This window comes from Natator depressus, chromosome 9 (assembly GCF_965152275.1).
Source record: "Natator depressus isolate rNatDep1 chromosome 9, rNatDep2.hap1, whole genome shotgun sequence".
NCBI lineage: Eukaryota > Metazoa > Chordata > Testudines > Cheloniidae > Natator > Natator depressus.
The window spans coordinates 15,417,153-15,437,183 of record NC_134242.1 but is presented as its reverse complement, the minus strand read 5'-3'; the positions used below and the strand labels follow the sequence as shown (position 1 = coordinate 15,437,183).

The following is a 20,031-nucleotide window of genomic DNA, read 5'->3' as shown; positions in this document are numbered from 1 at the left end:
TGAACCATAAGCTACTCATACTGTCATTCAGAAATTTCAGATCTGGGATGAAGGCTCTGGCTGAAGATATTAATGCTTGAAAAGCCCTGAAGAAAAAGAGTAAAGATGTCATCATGTCTATTTTGCTGAATACTAATTCTGGAATGTTTGTTAGAAAGCAATGAATTTATCCATGACATGATCTGAAAGCCATTAACAGTCCTCTCATCTAGTTTCCCTTGCCACAGGATATACCTTTCTAAGCAAGTGGAGTTAATGGGCAGGGTACCACCCTACTGAAGCGTGAATAGATTTTTCTTAGTGTACATTTAGAAGAAAATTAATTTAAAACATGTCTGTCTTGCAGGAAGCCCGTTGAGGAAAATTCTCCATGAATGTACGTCACAATGATGATGACCGACCAAATTCCGCTGGAGCTGCCACCATTGCTGAATGGGGAGGTAGCCATGATGCCTCATATAGTGAATGGAGACGGATCACAGCAGGTCAGTAAGCTTTGTGGGATGAGTCGGAATTTAAGAGCTATTGAATGGTCTGAATGTGACCTATTTACAGGCCAAATAGTGACTTTGGTGCATGGGTTTGGTTCCCATTAACTTCACGGAGAACTGTTCCATGTATTTGAGGGCAGAATTTGGCCCAAATACTGGAATGCTTACACTGAGGCCTGGATATTGTATTGCATCACTGCTTTTGCAATGATCAGTTCCATCTGGTGTTTAAATATATTCACTGGAATTCAAAATAATGGGACAAAATTGTTAAACTTTGGTGCCTGACATTAGGCATCTAGTTCCATATTAATATTAATTTTGGGCACTTACGTTTGAACAATTTGGCCATAAAAACTTAATAGGGATGGACCTGAACTGAAACCTGTGTATAAACACCTGTAAAATTTGGGAGTGTTTGAAATCCAACCCAGATCTGTATCTGGATTATGCAAATTGTACATTACTGTCCCTCCTATTTTCTGCCTGTGGCACATGATAGTTCAGCATCCAGAGGGCTGTTCTACCTTGGTCTAAATTCAGTTGTTGGGGTTAGTATGCAGGTGATGGTTGTAGCCAGTGATATGGTCAGACTTGATGATCTGGTATTCCCTGCTAGCCTTAGGTTCCATGAAATGGCTTGCTGTCTTTATAATAGGTTGAATCAAAACTTTGGATCCAGATATCACTTCACTTTGAGGTATTCAAAATCCAGACCTGAATCCTTTTTGAAAAGATACTGAACCATCATCTTGAATCTAGATTAGTCTCCACTAATGATGATTTTTCTCCTCAGGTAAGGTTTTAAAAAAGAACCTGAGACATGAATTTTGAGGTGAAATAGACATGAATTGAGCTCCATGAAATTTGTTAAACTCATGTGCAGTAGATTTCTTGAATTAAATTTCTGTTTTGGAATTTGAATATTGCAGTATTTGCTAATATATGGCTGTGGTTTTAAGACCTGTGTTTACAACTCTCCAATGTACTTCTAATGATGGAAAAGTTATGGAAATGATTTATAATATTCCAGATGATGTTTACAAAACTGATGCACCTTTTATGCTTACTTTTTTCCACAGAGGCTAATTCTGAACACTGTATGTGCAGAATGTTGTTCTTGTTTAGTCATCAGTTTAAAAGGATTGAGCCAGATCGGGGCATAGGGAAATCTGATCTTGTGTTAATAAGCGCTCAGCCACCAAGTCACTTCTGCCTAATACTGCTAGTAGGTCCCCAAGAGAGGTGCCTAATTATCATGATGAAGATCACACCTACACCAATGTTTCTTCAGACACACCAGTTCTGTGCCCATCACTTTTTACTCTGTGCACTTCGCAAGTAAGGAAGGGAGTTGGTATACAGTGTGCATGAGATGTATCATTTCACTATGGCATATAGAAGACTCTGCTTAATACTTAACTGTACTTGCCCTCACATTTAGGGTGAGATTTTAACTTCCCCTTTTTCTGGTCCTACCTCAGTGAGTGGCCCTTAGCTTCTACTCATAGTGGAGTGCAACCAATCTGCGTACTCTGCTGGGAACCTTGCAAGAACTTGCAGGCTTCTAACGGCTTCATTCCTGTACAGTAGTTAAACAGCTGCATCTGGACTTGTTAACGGGACTTCTTTAGAAACTGAATGAATAAGGAGCTACAAATATTTGTGATACAGTCCTTCAGATCGGCTTACTGTTTTGAATTGCTTCTGCATTTTGTTCACAAAAACAGATAAAGGTCAACCAGACTGAGAATACAGGATCCTCTTTTGAGTCAAGTGCAGTTTTATTTGATAGATTAGGAACATAGGCTAACCTTTTTCTAGTCCCACCACCCCACCGCGGGGCTGAAGTCCCAAGCACCGGCAAGCACACCCCAGCTCTTGAACGTCTGAAGATTGTTGTATGCAGCTCGGAGGGTCAGTAAGTTTGGCCACTCCTGCTATATGTAAAAGAGCCTTCACTGGGAGACTTAAATCAGCTTCTCTGTGTTTGTATGTATTAGGGTGACCAGATGTCCCGATTTTTATAGGGACAGTCCTGATTTTTGGGTCTTTTTCTCACATAGGCACCTATTACCCCCACCTCCGGCTCCAATTTTTGACGCTTGCTATCTGGTCAGCCTAGTATGTATGCATGTTATTTTAAAGTTATCATGTGTATTCAGCCTTTTAGCAGCTTCTCATATCACAGATGGTATATATTCCTTGGAGGCCTTTTCCTTCTCTATACCAGTAGATGACTTTTTACAAAGCAGCTCAGTTTGCTGATGTCTCCTTAGCTGCAGAATACAGGAAAACTCAGATGTAATGAGTGACATCAAAAAGGAGTTACTCACAGCAGAACTAACAATGATATCTGTGGAAGAAGAAAATGAGTTTTCTATGGGTATGTCTACACTGCAGCTGGGAGGGTGTTTCCCAGCATGAGTAGACAGACACAACCCAGCTGGGCTCAAGCTAGCGTGCTAAAGGTAGCAGTGTGGCCTGCCACGGGTGGCTCCTTGGGCTAGCTGCCTGAATAGGTACCTAGGGGATCGGATGGGATTGTACATAGGTGGCTAGCCTGAGCTGCCAACTGTGCTGCCACAGTTATCTTTAGCACATGTCTGTCTACCCGTGCTATGGAGCATTTTCCCAGCTGTAGTGTAGACATACCCAAAGAAAATACATTGTCTTCCAGCACAATCTTTTCTGTGGGAAAAAGATGCATTTTTTTTTCAAGAGGGGAGCCACAAAGCTTTGTAAGCATGACCTGTCTAAGCTGCCTTTGTTGGGAGGCATTTTAGGATTTAATCAGTCCAAGGAAGATCTAAAGCAAGATTTAAAATCAATAGGTTTAAACACAGAGAATTCAAACTGTTCCAATGCACTTTAAAAAAGAAATGAGATCCAGGATTGTTGACAATGGCAGGCAGAGTTACAGAAGTAACCCATGGATGATGTGTGTTCTTTGGAAAGCCCGTCTGTGGAGCTCAGAATAATACTTTTTTTCTAAACATCGCAAGTTTAATTTTATCATCTTAGTGAATGGTGCCTTTAAGCAAAGGATGCTGATGACTGAACTCTGCCCAGCCATCCTCTTGCACAATTACCTTTTTCTTTTTGTTTTCAACAATGGCAATATATTGCTTTCAAATATCATGAGGCTTAGAATTGCCTGCCCAGTGGAGTACTTGTGTTACGAAGGGATACTGGATTTTCCCTTACTTCTAAACTGGTCATTTTGAGTTGTCTTCTTTAAGATAAGGGTATTGTGGTAAATAACAGGCTCTGGAGATCTCAGTTTTCTTCTGGACTCTGCCACAGGCTTCCTGTGTGAAGTCACTTACCCTCAGTGTCGTCTCTTGTATAGAAAGGTGGATAATACTACAGAGAATTATTCTGAGGCTTCAAGTATTTGAGAGCCTCAAATGAGGAAGCTTTATTGTTATCATGTATTATCTGACTTTTTCCCTTCTTGAAATGATTTTTCCTTTTTGTTCCCCTCGTCTTTTGTAAACTGAAGAAAGAGTAGGGCAACAACATTCCTTATCAGAGTAAACCACAGACAGAGAATAGCCTAAATTGTTTAGCTGTCCCACAGAAGTGGAATGGGACTGCAAACTGAGGCTCAAGAACTAACACTGTGTATAAGAATTTATCTCTATTGTAAGTTATTCATTATTCATCATATAAATAACTTTGGAACATGAAGAGTGAAGTGGTATCTATTGTTGATAGGGTCACATTTTGAGGATCAAGGCCCAAATGGCCTCTGCAAAATATCTGCATGCAAATACCTGTCTTCATACCTGCAGCTAGGCATTTGTTTGTATGTACAAAACACGTAACTGCATACACGTGTGATAGTTGTGTGTACAGATATGTATTTTGCACAGAGATGGTTGGTTTCAGGGCAAATTGTGGATTTTTATGCACTCCAAGTGTGTGTATGTACGTGCATGCACGCACTAAAATCCATAGTTGTGCATTTAAACAGAAAATTGTGTATACAAAATAAGCAACAGCACTCGCTGTTGATCACTTAGGTGTGTTTTGTACGCATACCTGTTTTGTACACATACCTGATTGTTCACTTGTGTAAATTAGGGCTTTTTATGCCCAAATTTAGGCCTTGATCCTGCCACCTGATCCGTGTGGGATATTTTCATGCTGACATAGAGTGTCTGCAAGTCTCATATGGGCATAGTTTTTGTGGATCAGATTGCAGGAATGGGGACGTAGGCAAAATGAATTTGGCCAGTTTTGAAATTTCACTGTGTGAGATTATATATGCAAAACTTAGCAAGAATTAGCAAACTGTATGTAATTTAGTAACATTAATCATCATTTTAAAAGAGCATAGTCATCTTTGTGAAAACTAAAATCACTCTCTTTAATGTAAAAATACATGTATTGCCAAAGCATATATTGCTAAGAAAGCAAGTGTCCTACAACAGAATGCCAGGGAATGGTAGACTTAAATACTGTGTGACTATATTAATTTCTCAAATTAAATAGATAGTTACCAAAAGGTAAATGGTGCTTTTTAAAAAAATGTTAGTGTTGTGATGATGACACTATAGTGAAGATTATTACAACTCAGTCATCATAAACTTCAGTTTTTAAAGCCTGAACTCCATAGTCGTGAGACTGCACTTGTCACAAAGTGAGAATGGATTAATAACATTTTGGAAAGCTTGGTTTAACTGTCTTAGGTCTTGTCTACACTACCAGCTGGATCGATGGGCAGTGATCAATCCAGCAGGGGTCGATTTATCATGTCTAGTACAGATGCGATAAATCGACCGCCGATTGCTCTAGCTTCGACTCCGATACTCCACCTCAACAAGAAGCGTAAGGGGAATAGACAACACGCCGCAGTGAAGACACCGCGGTAAGTAGATCTAAGTACGTCGACTTCAGCTACATTATGCACATAGCTGAAGTTGTGTAACTTAGATTGATCTCGTCCTGTAGTGTGGACCAGCCCTTAGTTTTAAATATTTATTTCTGTTACACTAATTATTTCGCGTGGCCAAATCTGCTGTACCTACTCTCCCAAGTCCTCTTAGAATAATCGAAATACTCACAATAGTAAAGGGAGCTGGAGCTGGTCTGGGATCCAAAGTTTGTGATTACACACTATGACAGAGAGTGTTAAAGAGTTCAGACATGTTGATTCTGCCCAGTAGTGAGTATCAGACTCTAACAGCATTTAGTGAACCTTCTCAGAAGTGAGAGGAATAGCACAGGTTTCTTTGTAAAGGAGCAGTCCACTACAACTGTAATCCGTACTACATCCCTAAAAAAAAAAAAAAAAAAAAAAAAGGTACATAAAATGGTGCATTGAAAATGTTATGGTACATAAGAACGGCCATATTGGGTCAGACCAAAGGTCCGTCAAGCCCAGTACCCTGTCCTCTGACAGTGGCCAATGGCAGGTGCCCCAAAGGGAATGAACAGACAGGTTATCGTCAAGTGACCCATACCCTGTCACTCAATCCCAGCTTTTGGCAAACAGAGGCTAGGGACGCCATTCCTGCCCATCCTGGCTAATAGCTATTGATGGACCTATCTAGTTCCCTTTTGAAACCCGTATAGTATTGGCCTTCACAACACCCTCTGGCAAGGAGTTCCAGAGGTTGGCAGTGCGTTGCGTGAAAAAACACTTTCTTGTGTTTGTTTTAAACCTGCTACCTATTAATTTCATTTGGTGGCCCCTTGTTCTTGTATTATGAGAAGGAGTAAATAACACTTCCTTATTTCCTTTCTCTGTACCACTCATGCTTTTGTGTATGTTCTTATGGTAGTGACTCAAGCCGATGGAAAGATGGAAATTAACAGTTCAAGCTAACAGACGTATTGGAGCATAAGCTTTCGTGGGTGGCATAGGAAGCAGTTAGGATAACAGTGAATGGCATATTATTGTGCAAAAGTTCAGTTAATAAATATTTTTCCGTTAACAAGGTGGTGTAAGGTATGGTGCAAGTCAGTCCTCATATCCTTCCAGTCTAGTGTTTAATGCAAATACTGTGCATGTTCTGCTTCAGTTCTTTTAATCACTTCTGTAGTTTAAGGAGTGCACTTTTTTGGAAAGCAGACTGTTGTATAAGTGATCAACTTATGGATGCAGCCAGGCCCAGAGCAAAGGAGCAGCTGGTTCCAAATTGATTTTTCAATCACTGCCTCCTCTCTGGGTGAAAAATAGGGGGCATGGTCTCGTAAGTTAAGGGTGCGTTTGCAGGCTGATGAGCTGTAGTATACAATACACCTTTATTTCCTTATGCTGTTTTCAGTTTCTTTTTTTTTAAGGCACTATGCTTTGACTACTATGTCTTTGCTTAGATTTTAATTTTAGGTTTCAGAAACAATGAGCTCTCTTAAAAATCACTTATGCATAACCTTGGGAAGAGAACTGGAGTCACAAAGCTGCTCCAGGATGCAGAATATTGTTTTGTTGTTTTGGAGGACTTGGGAAATAAATCTTCAAGTAAGTTCTCTTACCACCAAGACATATTTAGTGTATATAAACAAAACAAGTCACAATGTGCCTGGCTGCTATTTGTCCCAGATGGATTTCTTGAACTTGGCTCGTTATATAGCACTGATGTCATGGTGCATAAGTAAGCCCTGAATTAGAGGCTTGCATAGAATCCATTTGATTCCTGTGCGATTGGAGTGGTGGTAGTGGCAGTGGGAGGTGGGAGTGGGGATGCTGGTGGAAAATATGTTTCACGTCTTTCTTTTCACTGTCTGCAGAGAACAGTGTCAATTAAAGGATTTGGAAGTAGTGCCAAATGGAACAGTCTTCTGTCCACCTGTGTGTGAGGGGAGGAGGAGTGTTGGGTTTGTACAGTATGTGCATCCATCTTAAATCTGTCACTTCCTGACCAGGGGCTCAGCCTTTGAAAATTGAAATACATTTTTAAAAAGTGCTGTCTGTAACATCTTGACCGTAACTGTAGCATTGCTAATGTCATGCTGTACTGGGAGACCACAAGCTGTTGGGTTCTTGTTCACCGTGGGATGGGGACTCAGAAAATCCATCTGTTTTGGTGAGTGGTGCTGTAAATCACATAAGTGAAATTCCCTATCCCCAACACAGACAAGACTAAACAGGCTCTGTGTAGTGATTAGTACATGAGGACATTGGGGAGGGACTGAATCCTGCCTCTAGCAGTAGACAGGGTGTAGAGCAGCCCAGCAGTTCATGGTGGCTGTTAATGCCACTGCCTGGACTCTCAAAGGGGCCACAGCCCACGGGTGTTTGTGCCACATTCCTGACATAATCAACCCCTCCCTCCTCCCCCACACTCTTCCTGTGCGTAGCTGACAAAGAGCCCGACTCTGCCTTGAGCTGAGTACCCCCCAAACTTCAAGCCTCAGGCAGGCATGGACTTTATCCCCCATGCGCAACCCCGTTGGCATGGCTGGAGAAGTCAAACTATGCCTGTGTATTTGTATGCTTCTTTCTCCATCTGCAGCACAGGAATAATAGGAACTATGAGCTGGATTTTTAAGGGTATTTAGGCACCAAGATGGACTTTCAGCTGTGCCTGTCTGCATCTTTAGGTGCCTACATACCTTTAAAAAGCTTGTCCTAAGTACCTGATAGGAATATTATGAGTTGCAGCTTAGTTAGGTACTACTTGCAAAGTGCTGTGAGATCCCGGGATGAAAGGTGTCATATGAATGCAACATAGAATTTCATTAACTCTAAAGGTGAGAAACTTACATCAAGATGGGAAAGAGTTAGATCTATTAGACACTTAGGTCACCATTGTGACCATTTTAGGATTGCTGACTGCAACATAAAGGGTTCCTCCCAGGTAATGTTATAATAATAATAATAATTAATAAACTATTTTAACACCCAAATCACCTATGGCAACTGTATAAGAGACCCAGAAAGAAATAATGTAATGATCTTGTACTTGGGAGATGAAATGGAAAAAGCAGTTCTACCCCCTTCCTCTCTTCCCGCTCCTTCCCCCCCCCCCCCCCAGAATTACTTATGATGTTGAATTTAGACATTAAGGGGGAGATTTTTAAAAGCAGCCATGATAGGTGCCTAATTTCCATGTGTGCTTTTGAAGAGTTCCTGCTACCTTTATAATTGATCAGTCAACCTGCTGCTATTGGTTATGGTGGAGATGGTGATAACTGTTTTAGTAAAAAGAAAAAAAAAAAGGAACTGATGTTTAGATATGAATGGATTTGGGAAACTGCAAAAGACAAACTGAGTTCTTCTACAGGGAAATTATGGCTTTCTTCTCTGACAAGAGTGGCTTCATGCAGGCAAATATTGTCAAATGTGAGACACAAAATGCAGGAGAAAAGAGGTGGAAGAGGTGGAAGCTGCCCTCATGTGTCTGCCAAAGTTCCATGCCAGATGATAAGGCAGTTTATAGATCATTAGTGTTTTGAAAAGATGACTGAGCGCACCTTTCGAAGAGAACAAATAGCCACCCCACCCCCAAAGCAGAAATAGAGAAAGAAAACTCAGAGGTGATGATGGAAGAATATTCAAAACCGTTAGTGGGTGCTTTGACTGTCCTAAAAAGTTTCAGCTTCAAAGCCACTCCCAAAGGCTGCTCTTCCATTTCATAATGCATTTTTAAACTCTTCAAATGTCAGCCATTTTAGCAATGCCTTGGAGCTGGACCTTGTTTAATTTAATTTACAAGGTACCATAAATGGGCGTGTGGGGAGGATAAAAAAGAGAACCTGTTGGAGCCCACAGTGATCCACAAGCACCTGGAGAACCATTGAGAAATACCCCCTGTGAATAATGTACTCGATGGCTAGGTAGTCTGGTGCCAGAATTGGAATACGTGTGCCATCTATCACCCCTCCGCAGTTAGGGAAGCCCATTTGTGCAAAGCCATCCACAATGTCACGCACGTTACCCAGAGTCATGGCCTTTCGGAACAGGATAGGATTAATGGCCCAGCACAGTTCCATCAACACAAGCCCAACACAGTTCCCACTCCGAACTGGTTAGTGACCGATCGGTAGCAATCCTGGCTGCATGCATCACTGACCTCCGCATCATCCTCTGCCTCTGGGTCCCCCTCCCCCTCCTCCTCCTCATCCAAGATTTCCTCCTCCTGGCTCGGTCCACTCTCGACTGGCATGCGAGCCACTGAAGTATCCACAGTGGTCTTCGCAGTGGAGGTGGGGTCGCTGCCGAGTAATGTGTCCAGCTCTTTGTAGAACTCGCAGCTCGTGGGCTCAGCGCCAGAGCAGTGGTTTGCCTGCCACGCCTTGTGGTAGGCGTTCCACAGCTCCTTCACTTTGACCCTGCACTGCAATGTGTCCCGGTCATGGCCCCTTTCTGTCCTGCATCGTGAAATCTGTCTGTAGGCATCATAATTCCTATGGCTGGAGCGCAGCTGGGACTGGACAGCCTCCTCTCCCCAAATGCTGACGAGGTCCAGCAGCTTGACATTGCTCCAAGCGGGGGCTCACCTGGTGCGTGGAGCAGGCCTGGTCACCTGGAAAGATACGCTGAGACCACTGCACGTGTCACTGAGCAAACAGGAAGAGGACTTTCAAAATTCCCAAGGAATTTAAGGGGTGGGGCTGCCGGGTGGTCACCTGAGGGCCGGGCAGTAGAGTTCAAACCAATGACCAGAGAGGCGAGAACAGGCATTGTGGGATACCTCCCGAAGGCCAATTGCAGCGCTATAATCAACCAGGGTGTCTACACTGGCACCATGGCGCTGTAGCTCTGGCACAGAAAGCTATATGCCTCTCGTCGGGGGGGGGCGGGGGGATTACAGTGCTACAACTGCGCAGTTCCTGCGTACTAAGTGGCTTGAGAGTTACAGAGCAGAAAGCTGCTTTACTGTGCACAAACTTGCCAGTGTAGACAAGGCCTAAAATGAAAGATGTTGGATTTACACCTTTGTGGATGATTCAGTCCTAGGAAATTCTTTCCAGTCATGTTAAACTTTAATAGAAATCACTGTAAATTTCAAAAAACTTATAATGTTGAATGACTATTCCTGTACTTCTGGCTCTTGTTTTCTTTTGGTGTAGATCTTTGGTAATGTTAATTTATTTTTCATCAGATGTCTTTCAAACTGTTATAAAGTGTATATTTATTTTGTTTGTATAGATCATCATACAAATAGCTACCTCAGCAGTACATCTTTGAATCCATTATAATGATTTTAATCTCCTGGTATTGATCTTTAATGGCCTTCTCTTTTAAACGTCTCTCAATATCTACAAGAAAAAACTGACATCTCAGATTATCCCCATGTGTGTTGAAAGTAACTGTCCACACTTTGGAGGTTAGGGAAAGTAATATTTCAGTGAGTAAATGAGTCCTAGAAAAAAACAACTTGGTCTGAACAGAGATTCTGTGTTTCATATTCTGTATTTGAGAACTTTTAACACTGATGTCTGCTTTGCAGCAGAAAAGAAGGGTTTGTTCACATGATACAAAAGTGTCTCTGACTAACTGTACTACTGCTGTATGATGCAAGGCCTGTTGCCGTCTCATTAATGTCGGTTGTCAGGGAAGAGTCATCAGCTTTTCCCCTCATCCAAGGCAATGAGTCTGCAACAGCCTCCCTCCCATGTTCGGACAATAAGCTGTCTTCTTTTGATGACACCTTGTTGGTGTCAAATGAACTAGCAAAACTGAGATGATGTTGAATTTTGCATTTAAGTGAGATTGATTGTTAGGATGTTGAAGCTTGGCTAATACAGTGAGGTGACTTCTAGATTACAATCAGGCTACCACAGCAACTCAGAAACAATGTATATTGCAGGAAGTAAAAGCTTGAAATGTAGTATTTTAACAGGATGCTGAAAAGCTTCTCATCCAGTCATTAATCTCACTGAAGCATGGTGGCAATCAATAGGTTCTATTCACCTGCACATTCTGAATTGCCTAAGGCCTCCTGTACAATTGTGAATTTGTAAGTGTGTGACTGCTAAAGAAGCGTGTTCTGAATGTTTTCCTATAATATGACCATAAGCAGCTGCCATAAACAGTAAAGGGAAATGTGAGGGTGTGGTATTTTCTTTCCTTTACTTCAGTAGCACAGTTTATTGGGTCACTGAGGACCTGCATATTAAGAAAAGGGTACTGCAGCTTTATTTAACTGTGTCATCGATTAGAGATGCTGTTGGGAACACAGCTTTAATGTTAAATGTTTGGTATTTTTTAAATTTAAATTCAAAAGCAGTAATTTTCCAAATGCATTAATTGCCAAAAAAACAAAACTCACGTTATTAGAATGTGGACATTTTGACTGATGGATGATTGACATTGTAAAAGTGACTGTCTCAAAGGCTCCTGCATCTTAAATAATAGTCACTAGTAAGTCTATGGACCAACATAACTCTGCTGAGTTAAAAGATTAATGGCAGAATGTAAGTGAACATGGTCAGGGATGGATTAGTGGCGGTTCCTGTGGAATATCAGGATTTGCAGTCCAAAGAGACCTAGACACAGGAGTTAGAGGCAGAGAAGTAAGGGAAGTGCACTGCACAGCTGATTGTGGTCAGGCGGCCACTGGCTGGAGTGGGCATGGTCTGTGTAGGCTGCCTCACTTGGGGAGAAGGATAAGGACGTGGAGGTAAGAGGGAGATTAATTAATTCAGGGTGTGTGTTTGAGGAGATGGGGGTCTGTCTAGGGCCCCCCCAGAAATTCAGTGGATCCATGTCCTGATTCACCTTAATCTACTCATTACCATGTTATATTGCCAGATAAATAGCTTATCCGGAAACAACTGTTTAAAAACCCTATGCATAAAAGGAGTAACAAGATCTTGATGATGATGGACCCTTTGCCTGCTGCCTTGCCTCACTCCTGTGTGTAGGCCCCTATTTTCTTGATCCAGTCCCATCCATTTGCTCTGCATGATTTCTTTGGCAATAAAGTAAGCACCCCCTCTTGTGAATTATTCACCTCTATTCAGAGGCAGAAAAGCAACAGTTTTTAAGTGTTGCTTTGCACAGGTTATGGGTGGAATGGCTTTTGTCTCTCTATTTTTATCTCCTCCAAACCATTTATTGTGGCTTGTGTCTAGGTGGCCAGGTGCCTGGTTTTCGACCAGAAAGTCTGGTCAAAAGGGGACCTGATAGTGTTCGGTCAGATCTACTGACTGGACACCCGAATTCCAGTTGCTGTGAGTAGGGGAGGTGCCGGATGGCTGCAGCTCCCAGCCCCAGCTCTGCAGGCGAGTCCCTCCTGACCCGGGCAGAGGGGAAGAGCGGGGGAGTGCTGAAAAGCCGCGAGCGATGGAGGGGAAGAGGGGCAAATGGGGGCCAGGCTTCAGGGAAGGGGTGGGATGGTGGGAGAAGGGATGGGGCCTCCTGGAGGAGGAGGTGGGGCAGGGGAGGTTCTGGCACTCCTGCTGGAATGTCAGGTTTTTAAAATTACAATGTTGTCAACCCTATCTGTGTCTACTGGCTCAACTCCACTTTAATTAATGTTCTGTGAGGCAACTATTGTTGCAAACCTAAAATAATGGCTCACATATTGTCATTTCTTTAATTGACTTATAATTTATGTGTTAAAAATTTAACCATGACAGTGGGCTTCTGCAGGATTACTGTAATTTGAAGTCTCATATATTCAGTAATTATTTTATGGTATGCCTTTAACTTAGATTTCAAAAAGCATGACATAGTATCCTTTAATTAGCATCCATATTGCAGACAGGCCTAGACTAAAATGCTGGAACCAAACACCCCAGAACCTAAGGGCTGGTTCAGAATCTCAATTTCCATACTAGGCTGAGCCAAACTCTGGATCCAAGTAATCCTGAATTTTGAGTGATCAAAATCTGGATCCAGAAGTGAATTTTTCATATCAGATAATATCTCTAGCTCAATGATAATGAGAATTTCTCTTTACGTGACTACAATAACCGCAAACTCTGAGACTATTGGACATTATGTTTGAAATAAAGTATTGTGTATGTAACACGTTTAATATATAGTATGTGGTAAAACGTCAACTTATTCCAAATAAAACATTTCTTTAAAGATGAGACCCTGAAGGGTAAGTTGTCAAAACATGACCTGGTGTTTTAGCCATGTGAGTCTTACTGATATCAGCGGAGGTTGTGCACACCAAAACTCCACACAATGGTTGGCAAACAGACTCCAAATTGTATATTAGTTTAAAACCACACTGGTACTAAGAATGATTGTATTGATTTAGGGTCTGATCTGCAGGGAACTTCCATTGAAGTCAATGAGTGTTCTGCTATCAGGGACAACCCTTATTAGAGGCTGACTAAAATAAACACAGACAGCCCCACATTGTGATCAGGATATTGCTGCTTACTAAGTCATGTAGTGTAAACATTCTTTTACAGCCTCACTATAAAAATAGCCTTTTTTCCACATTTGTGTCTGGAAATGAGTAAAACAGCAAATGCAGCACATTCTGAAACAATTTTTCTGTACAGTTAGCAGAGAGGGGCAGTGAGTATTACGCCTTAGGATACTTCTCTAGTCCCTGTAGCATTCCCATTATCTGGTGGCTTGAGCAGTGGGAAACCAGGAGTGGGACCTAGCCTTTCATTCTAAAATGCTTATTATTTATTCTTAATAGTGTAAATTGTTTGCTCATGTACTTTACTGCACCCATTCCCATTTATGCCTGGATGCTTTTCAGTAAAAACAAATACAAAGGGCCAGAATCTCTTATCATGTTGGATGGGTCCCAGGTTGGATACAGTGAGGCAGTTATTACTCCTGTGGAAAAAGCATATGGCCCAAAATATGTCACTCAGACTGTCCTGCAATATCCACTCTCAGGTGCCAATCCTGAAAAGACACATCTGCTGAATTCTAAGCAAGTTAGCAGCCCAATGACTTCAATGGGATGACTTGTGTGCAATAAAACAATCATTTGCTTAAGAATTTGCAGGCCTGGGGCCTAAAATTCCAGCTTTCATCTTTACATTCCAGCCCTTTTGGGTAATATTGTTATTTTCAGAATAAATTTAGTGATTTAGACAAACTTCAATTCCTGTACTAATTCCAGGACTCTGCTAGTACCCAAAGCTGTGGCTAATCAAGCCTGCTTTACTCTTTACATCTTGTCTAGTGCATATTTTAGGTAAGAAAATGTTTGGAATGAATATACCCAATGAGATTTGAGCATTAGATTGAAATGAATATATTTATTTTGGCAGGTCATTTTGGTTCAAGTTAATCCAGGCGAAACCTTTACAATAAGGGCTGAGGATGGAACACTTCAGTGCATTCAAGGTAAGAGATTTTTTTTTCTAAATAATAGCCTTCCGAAAATGGAGCATCCCTAAATGTGTGTGTTCAGTGGGTTAGTCATGGGTTTTTCTTTATATCTACCTTTGTTTAATTTTTAAAAAAGTAAAATATAGTACACATGAGTCTACAGATTTGTTTGGCTTTATTTTGTGAAAAGTTAGGGATATATAACTCATACAGGAGTGTGAAATGCTGTGCCACAAAGCTGTGTACTGCTATGAGTGGGAGGCTGTGTATAGGATTACTGTGTATGTTGTAGGATTTATTGAAACACTGGTTTTAATTCAGTGCCTCAGTTTGAATCATGGAGTTTTACAAATTCTAATGGATGCTACTAGGTAAAAAGTGACTCCTCAGCATTTCACTTTTTAAAGTAATCTTTTGCAAAACCTAAGATCAATAGACATATCTACGTTAATTAATATAATAATAAAAATTCAGGTGGAAACATTTTTAACTAATGCATAATCCTTCAGAGTATTTGCAGCCCAGACCTTGCTGTTTTATAGTAGTGCGTAAGAAGCAGAAAGTGAAAAGTATGTAGAAATTAACTATCAAAATAAAGTGAAATGTATTAGTCCAGTATGTGGTCCACATTGAGGAAAGTAGGATTACTAAAACTAAAATATTTTATCGTCTAAGATAATAATACATTAATAAATCTAACCCAGGTAAGGAACTTCTCCGTTTTCTGAAATATTTTTTTTTAACCTGGCAGTGTTGATTAAATGTTTGGAATGATTAATTTTTGCTTGACTTCCCCATGAGGGAGAAATATTTGAATGCAAAAGGCTTTCTACTTGGTTTTGCTGCTGGATAAGATCAACTATCTACATGTAGGCCAAATATTTATCAGTTTCCTCTTTTTTTATAGTACTTTCCTTATTCTATGTTACTAGCGATATTTACAGGAAAGCAGGATCTTTGCTTAATAAGAGTGAATTTGCTTTTCTCTCTTATTTCTCACTTGAGGCCATAATTCTCAGTCAGTGACATCTTCATTTCCACAGCCGCCAGTTCTGATATCAGAAATGGGATTATGAATCAGATGGGGAATAAGCAACAGGACTGAATGGGTGTCTGAGGGCTTGTCTACGCTGGCAATTAACAGCGCTGCAACTGTCTCGCTCCGGGGTGTGGACCCTCCCCCCCCGCCCCCCCTGAGCGCAGCAAGTTGCAGCGCTGTAAAGCGCCGGTGTAAACGGTGCCTCAGTGCTGGAGCTATGCCCCTCGTGGAGGTGGGTTTTTTTTTAGAGCTCCCAGCACTGCGCCGCGACCACACAAGGCATGTTAAAGCACTGCCGCGGCAGCGGCTTAGCATTGCCAGTGTAGACTAGCCCTAAGAAACAATGATTTTGTTTACATGCAAGTGTTTCTAGTGATTGTTGGGGTTTCCCTGGGACCTTTTCCACTCAGTTCCCCAATAACTCAGTTCAGCTCCTGACTCGTCACTCACTTTTCTTTATTTGGCATATAGCAAAACTACGCTGAGTTGATCAGATTCAAGCATAGGGAGTGGGCATAAGGGGTATATATACCACATATCCAGAGTGACACAGCGAACCTCTTCCTTTATACATGTTTACACGTTACATGCATTACACTTTTGGGGATTGGCTTGGTCACTTTGTAGGAACCAATCTCTCGCCGTGCATGACTTACTCTTTACCTCATCTTCCTTTCCAGACCTATCTTCTCCATTGTTATCTTGTTTATTGTAATTGGTTCCCTGGGTGTTTCCCCTTATCTTACCAACTTTCTGTTTCCAGCCTGCTGATTCATTTACCCGCTAATCCTGTCTCCCAAAAAATGAGGCCTCACCCATGTCCAATTACTCATTTCTACCCAGGCTTACAGTGATAAAGAATCGAGGAGAAACACAGAAATTATACAGTATGCTATAGAAGCCAAATTGTTTCTAAACAATTTGTCGTCGGCTCATTTAGAGGTGCATGAAGTAATTTATGCAGACACTGAAATTAATAGATCAAAACTTTCTTATGACTACTGTCATTTTTACAAAATTATTTCCCCTGTCTGGTAATATTTATTGCAGTTTTGGGAGGTCTCTAACTATTCTGAAAGCCTTGCTGTTATAAACAGCTTATATGAAGTACTAAACAAGTTGAGGTTTCTAGCCAGCTTGACACTCTATCTAATATGACTAAGAAGAACATACATTTTCTCTAGGGCATAGGAATTGTCTAACAAAAGCACATTGATTTTTACCTCCAAGTTTAAAGGGAAATGGTTTAGAGCAGTGGTTTCCAAATTTGTTTTGCTGCTTGTGCAGGGAAAGCCCCTGGCGGGCTGGGCCGGTTTGTTTACCTGCCACGTCCGCAGGTTCGACCGATCGCGGCTCCCAGTGGCCGCGGTTCGCAGCTCCAGGCCGATGGGAGCTGCTGGAAGCGGCAGCCAGTATGTCCCTCGGCCCACGCCGCTTCCAGCAGCTCCCATTGGCCTGGGAGCCGTGATCGGTCGAACCTGCGGACGTGGCAGGTAAACAAACCGGCCCAGCCTGCCAGGGGCTTTCCCTGCACAAGTGGTGGAACAAGTTTGGAAACCACTGGTTTAGATCATTTAAGGGACCTAGCATAACAATTATACTTCATAGCCATTTTCACCAATATTTGGTGTATACATATATGCATTTTTAAATGTTTTGATTTCTTCATGATGTTTGTTAGCATTCTCAGTATGCTGATCATTCAGTAGAATCTCCGATGAAGTGAGCTGTAGCTCACGAAAGCTCATGCTCAAATAAATTGGTTAGTCTCTAAGGTGCCACAAGTACTCCTTTTCTTTTTGCAAAATTACATGGCAGTGTATTGGCAGTTGTGTAGGCGTGCGTTAGTCCCATACTAGAGTGGTGATTTCAAATCTGCACAGGACACTTTTGACTGCATAAAAGACCAGGTGAGGTCATAATGGGTAGGAAAGACTATGTAAAAAACAGGACAATTTTCAAATAACTTTCCCAATGCCGGATCAAGATTTTCCTCTACATGTTCTACTCTTTTTGTGGAGAATGCTGGCATCTCTAAGTCTGTGGCTCCCTATCTTCTGTTGCTGATGTCACTACATATGTACAGGTAATGGGGTCAGTCTCTATCTCCATGTGCCAAACGCAGACTACCCATTTCGGTGTCTAAATCAGTTAAAGTGGATTGTTACAAAATCATGTAACCAACTCTATGGCTTTAGCATTTAGAAGAATGATCCTATAAAGAAATTATAGATTCTAAACAAGTTCCTGTCCTACACTCCAGCTTTTCTACACCATAGGTTTCTTTGAGAGTCATATGTAAATTTAAAGGTAAATGTCAGGTGGGATTTTCCTTGCAATGGACACTATAAAAGTGTTTTGTCAAGAAAATATTCATGCTTGATGTTGAAGAAGAGCACATTTGTGTTTAATAGTGTACATGAGAGAAATTATTAGGCAGAGTTCACTCCTGTAAAACCATTACTGCGTGTGATGCTTCTGTGGTCTGGGAAATGTAGTGTTATCAATCATACACATGTGAGCCATGTTCATTAAATCAGCTGGAGGCTGGGTATTTTTGTTCGCTTAAAGTTAATGCTCATGGAAGTAAGGACCTAATGATTTGAGCTAGGCATTATGAAAGTTTCTCTAAACAGCTGTACTAGCACTGTTCAACCCTGATTTACAGAATGGATTCCAATACAATTAATTGTGCCAACTTGTAGGGATATTTTATTATATGAATGAATAGAGTGGAGTAGGACCACCAAACCTACTTTTGCTTGTGCCTTAAACTAGGTATTGATCCTCCAGGTCTCTAAAGGCAAAGGGTCTGGGAGCTAACTGAATTTGCACAATTGAACTTAAAAAGCGGGTCTAGAGTCTCAACTCATGTAAATTAGAACAGATGCTTTAGTCAGTGGAGCTACACCAATGGAGGGTTTACTCCTAAATGCTTTGCTTTTCTAATTTGAGTAGGTCACAATCAATTGATTGCATCACTTTTTCCATAACTGCAAATCTATCATAAGAAATAAAATTAGGATAAATTGTGCCAGTTCCAGTTGTGATTGTGACGTTTTAAAATCAGTTTTAAAAATTATCATTAAAAACTGTTATTTGTTGATCTTGAAAGTAGAGTTGAACACTGTTCTGCAGTTTCTATTGATTTGTTTCCAGATGTGCTTATTTATCTCTTTTATATGGAAACACTTTTTAGATTAATTAGTTTAATAATACAAGTGAAAGTACTGTAGCTACAGCTTGTTTGGTGTGAGTAATCTAAAACCACTTGTTAAGATTAATGGTCAACATGCTGTGTGATAAGGGGAGGACCTACAAGAGAATTAACAGGCTAATAAAGCTGAGTAATCCTTTTATTTGGGACACAGCACTTTATACTGGTTGGTACTTTGCATTTTTTCCATTTTTATCAGTATACTACTTAATATTTTTCTTGTTCAAAATGTTATACAGACATCCCATTAAAATGAAGTCATTTGGAGCCTCTTAGTGTTTTCAGTAGTTTGTTGCTATTGTATTTGTGCTAATAGTGTTTGGTTGCCACTTAACACTTATCAGCATTTTGTGTTAAAATACGTTTAGAATATCACTCCTATATTTATACAGTATGGTTTTGGAAATTGCAATTGGAAGTTTTGCCCTGCAAATGCTAAAGAAACACACACATTTATGTCAGGTTTCAGAGTAGCAGCCGTGTTAGTCTGTATTTGCAAAAAGAAAAGGAGTACTTGTGGCACCTTTAGAGACTAACCAATCTATTTGAGCATAAGCTTTTGTGAGCTACAGCTCACTTCATCGGATGCATTCAGTGGAAAATAGTTTTACTTTGTGTAATGACCCATCCACTCCCAGTCTTTATTCAAGCCTGAGTTAATTGTATCCAGTTTGCAAATTAATTCCAATTCAGCAGTCTCTCGTTGGAGTCTGTTTTTGAAGGTTTTTTTTGTTGAAGAATTGCAACTTTTAGGTCTGTAATCGAGTGACCAAAGAGATTGAAGTGTTCTCCGACTGGTGGCACCTTAGAGACTAACAAATTTATTTGAGCATAAGCTTTCGTGAGCTACAGCTCACTTCATTGCGTGCATTCAGTGGAAAATACAGTGGGGAGATTTATATACATAGAAAACATGAAACAATGGGTGTTACCATACACACTGTAATGAGAGTGATCAGGAGAGGTGAGCTATTACCAGCAGGAGAGCAGGGGGGAGGAAAAAACCTTTTGTAGTGTAGTGTACAGATACTGTTACATAAACCTTTTATGACAAAACCTTATACACTGC

At 40.9% G+C, this 20,031-nt stretch overlaps 1 protein-coding gene across 1 annotated transcript in view; it reads left to right on the top strand.

Annotated features, from left to right (window-relative positions):
* Positions 1-20,031, top strand: part of FNDC3B (fibronectin type III domain containing 3B) — a 355,800-nt gene that overhangs the window by 72,796 nt on the left and 262,973 nt on the right. The window contains exons 2-3 of the mRNA XM_074963564.1: positions 347-485; positions 14,646-14,721. Coding sequence (XP_074819665.1) covers positions 375-485; positions 14,646-14,721 — 187 coding nt within the window. The 5' untranslated portion in view covers positions 347-374. The remainder of the gene's footprint in view (positions 1-346; positions 486-14,645; positions 14,722-20,031) is intronic.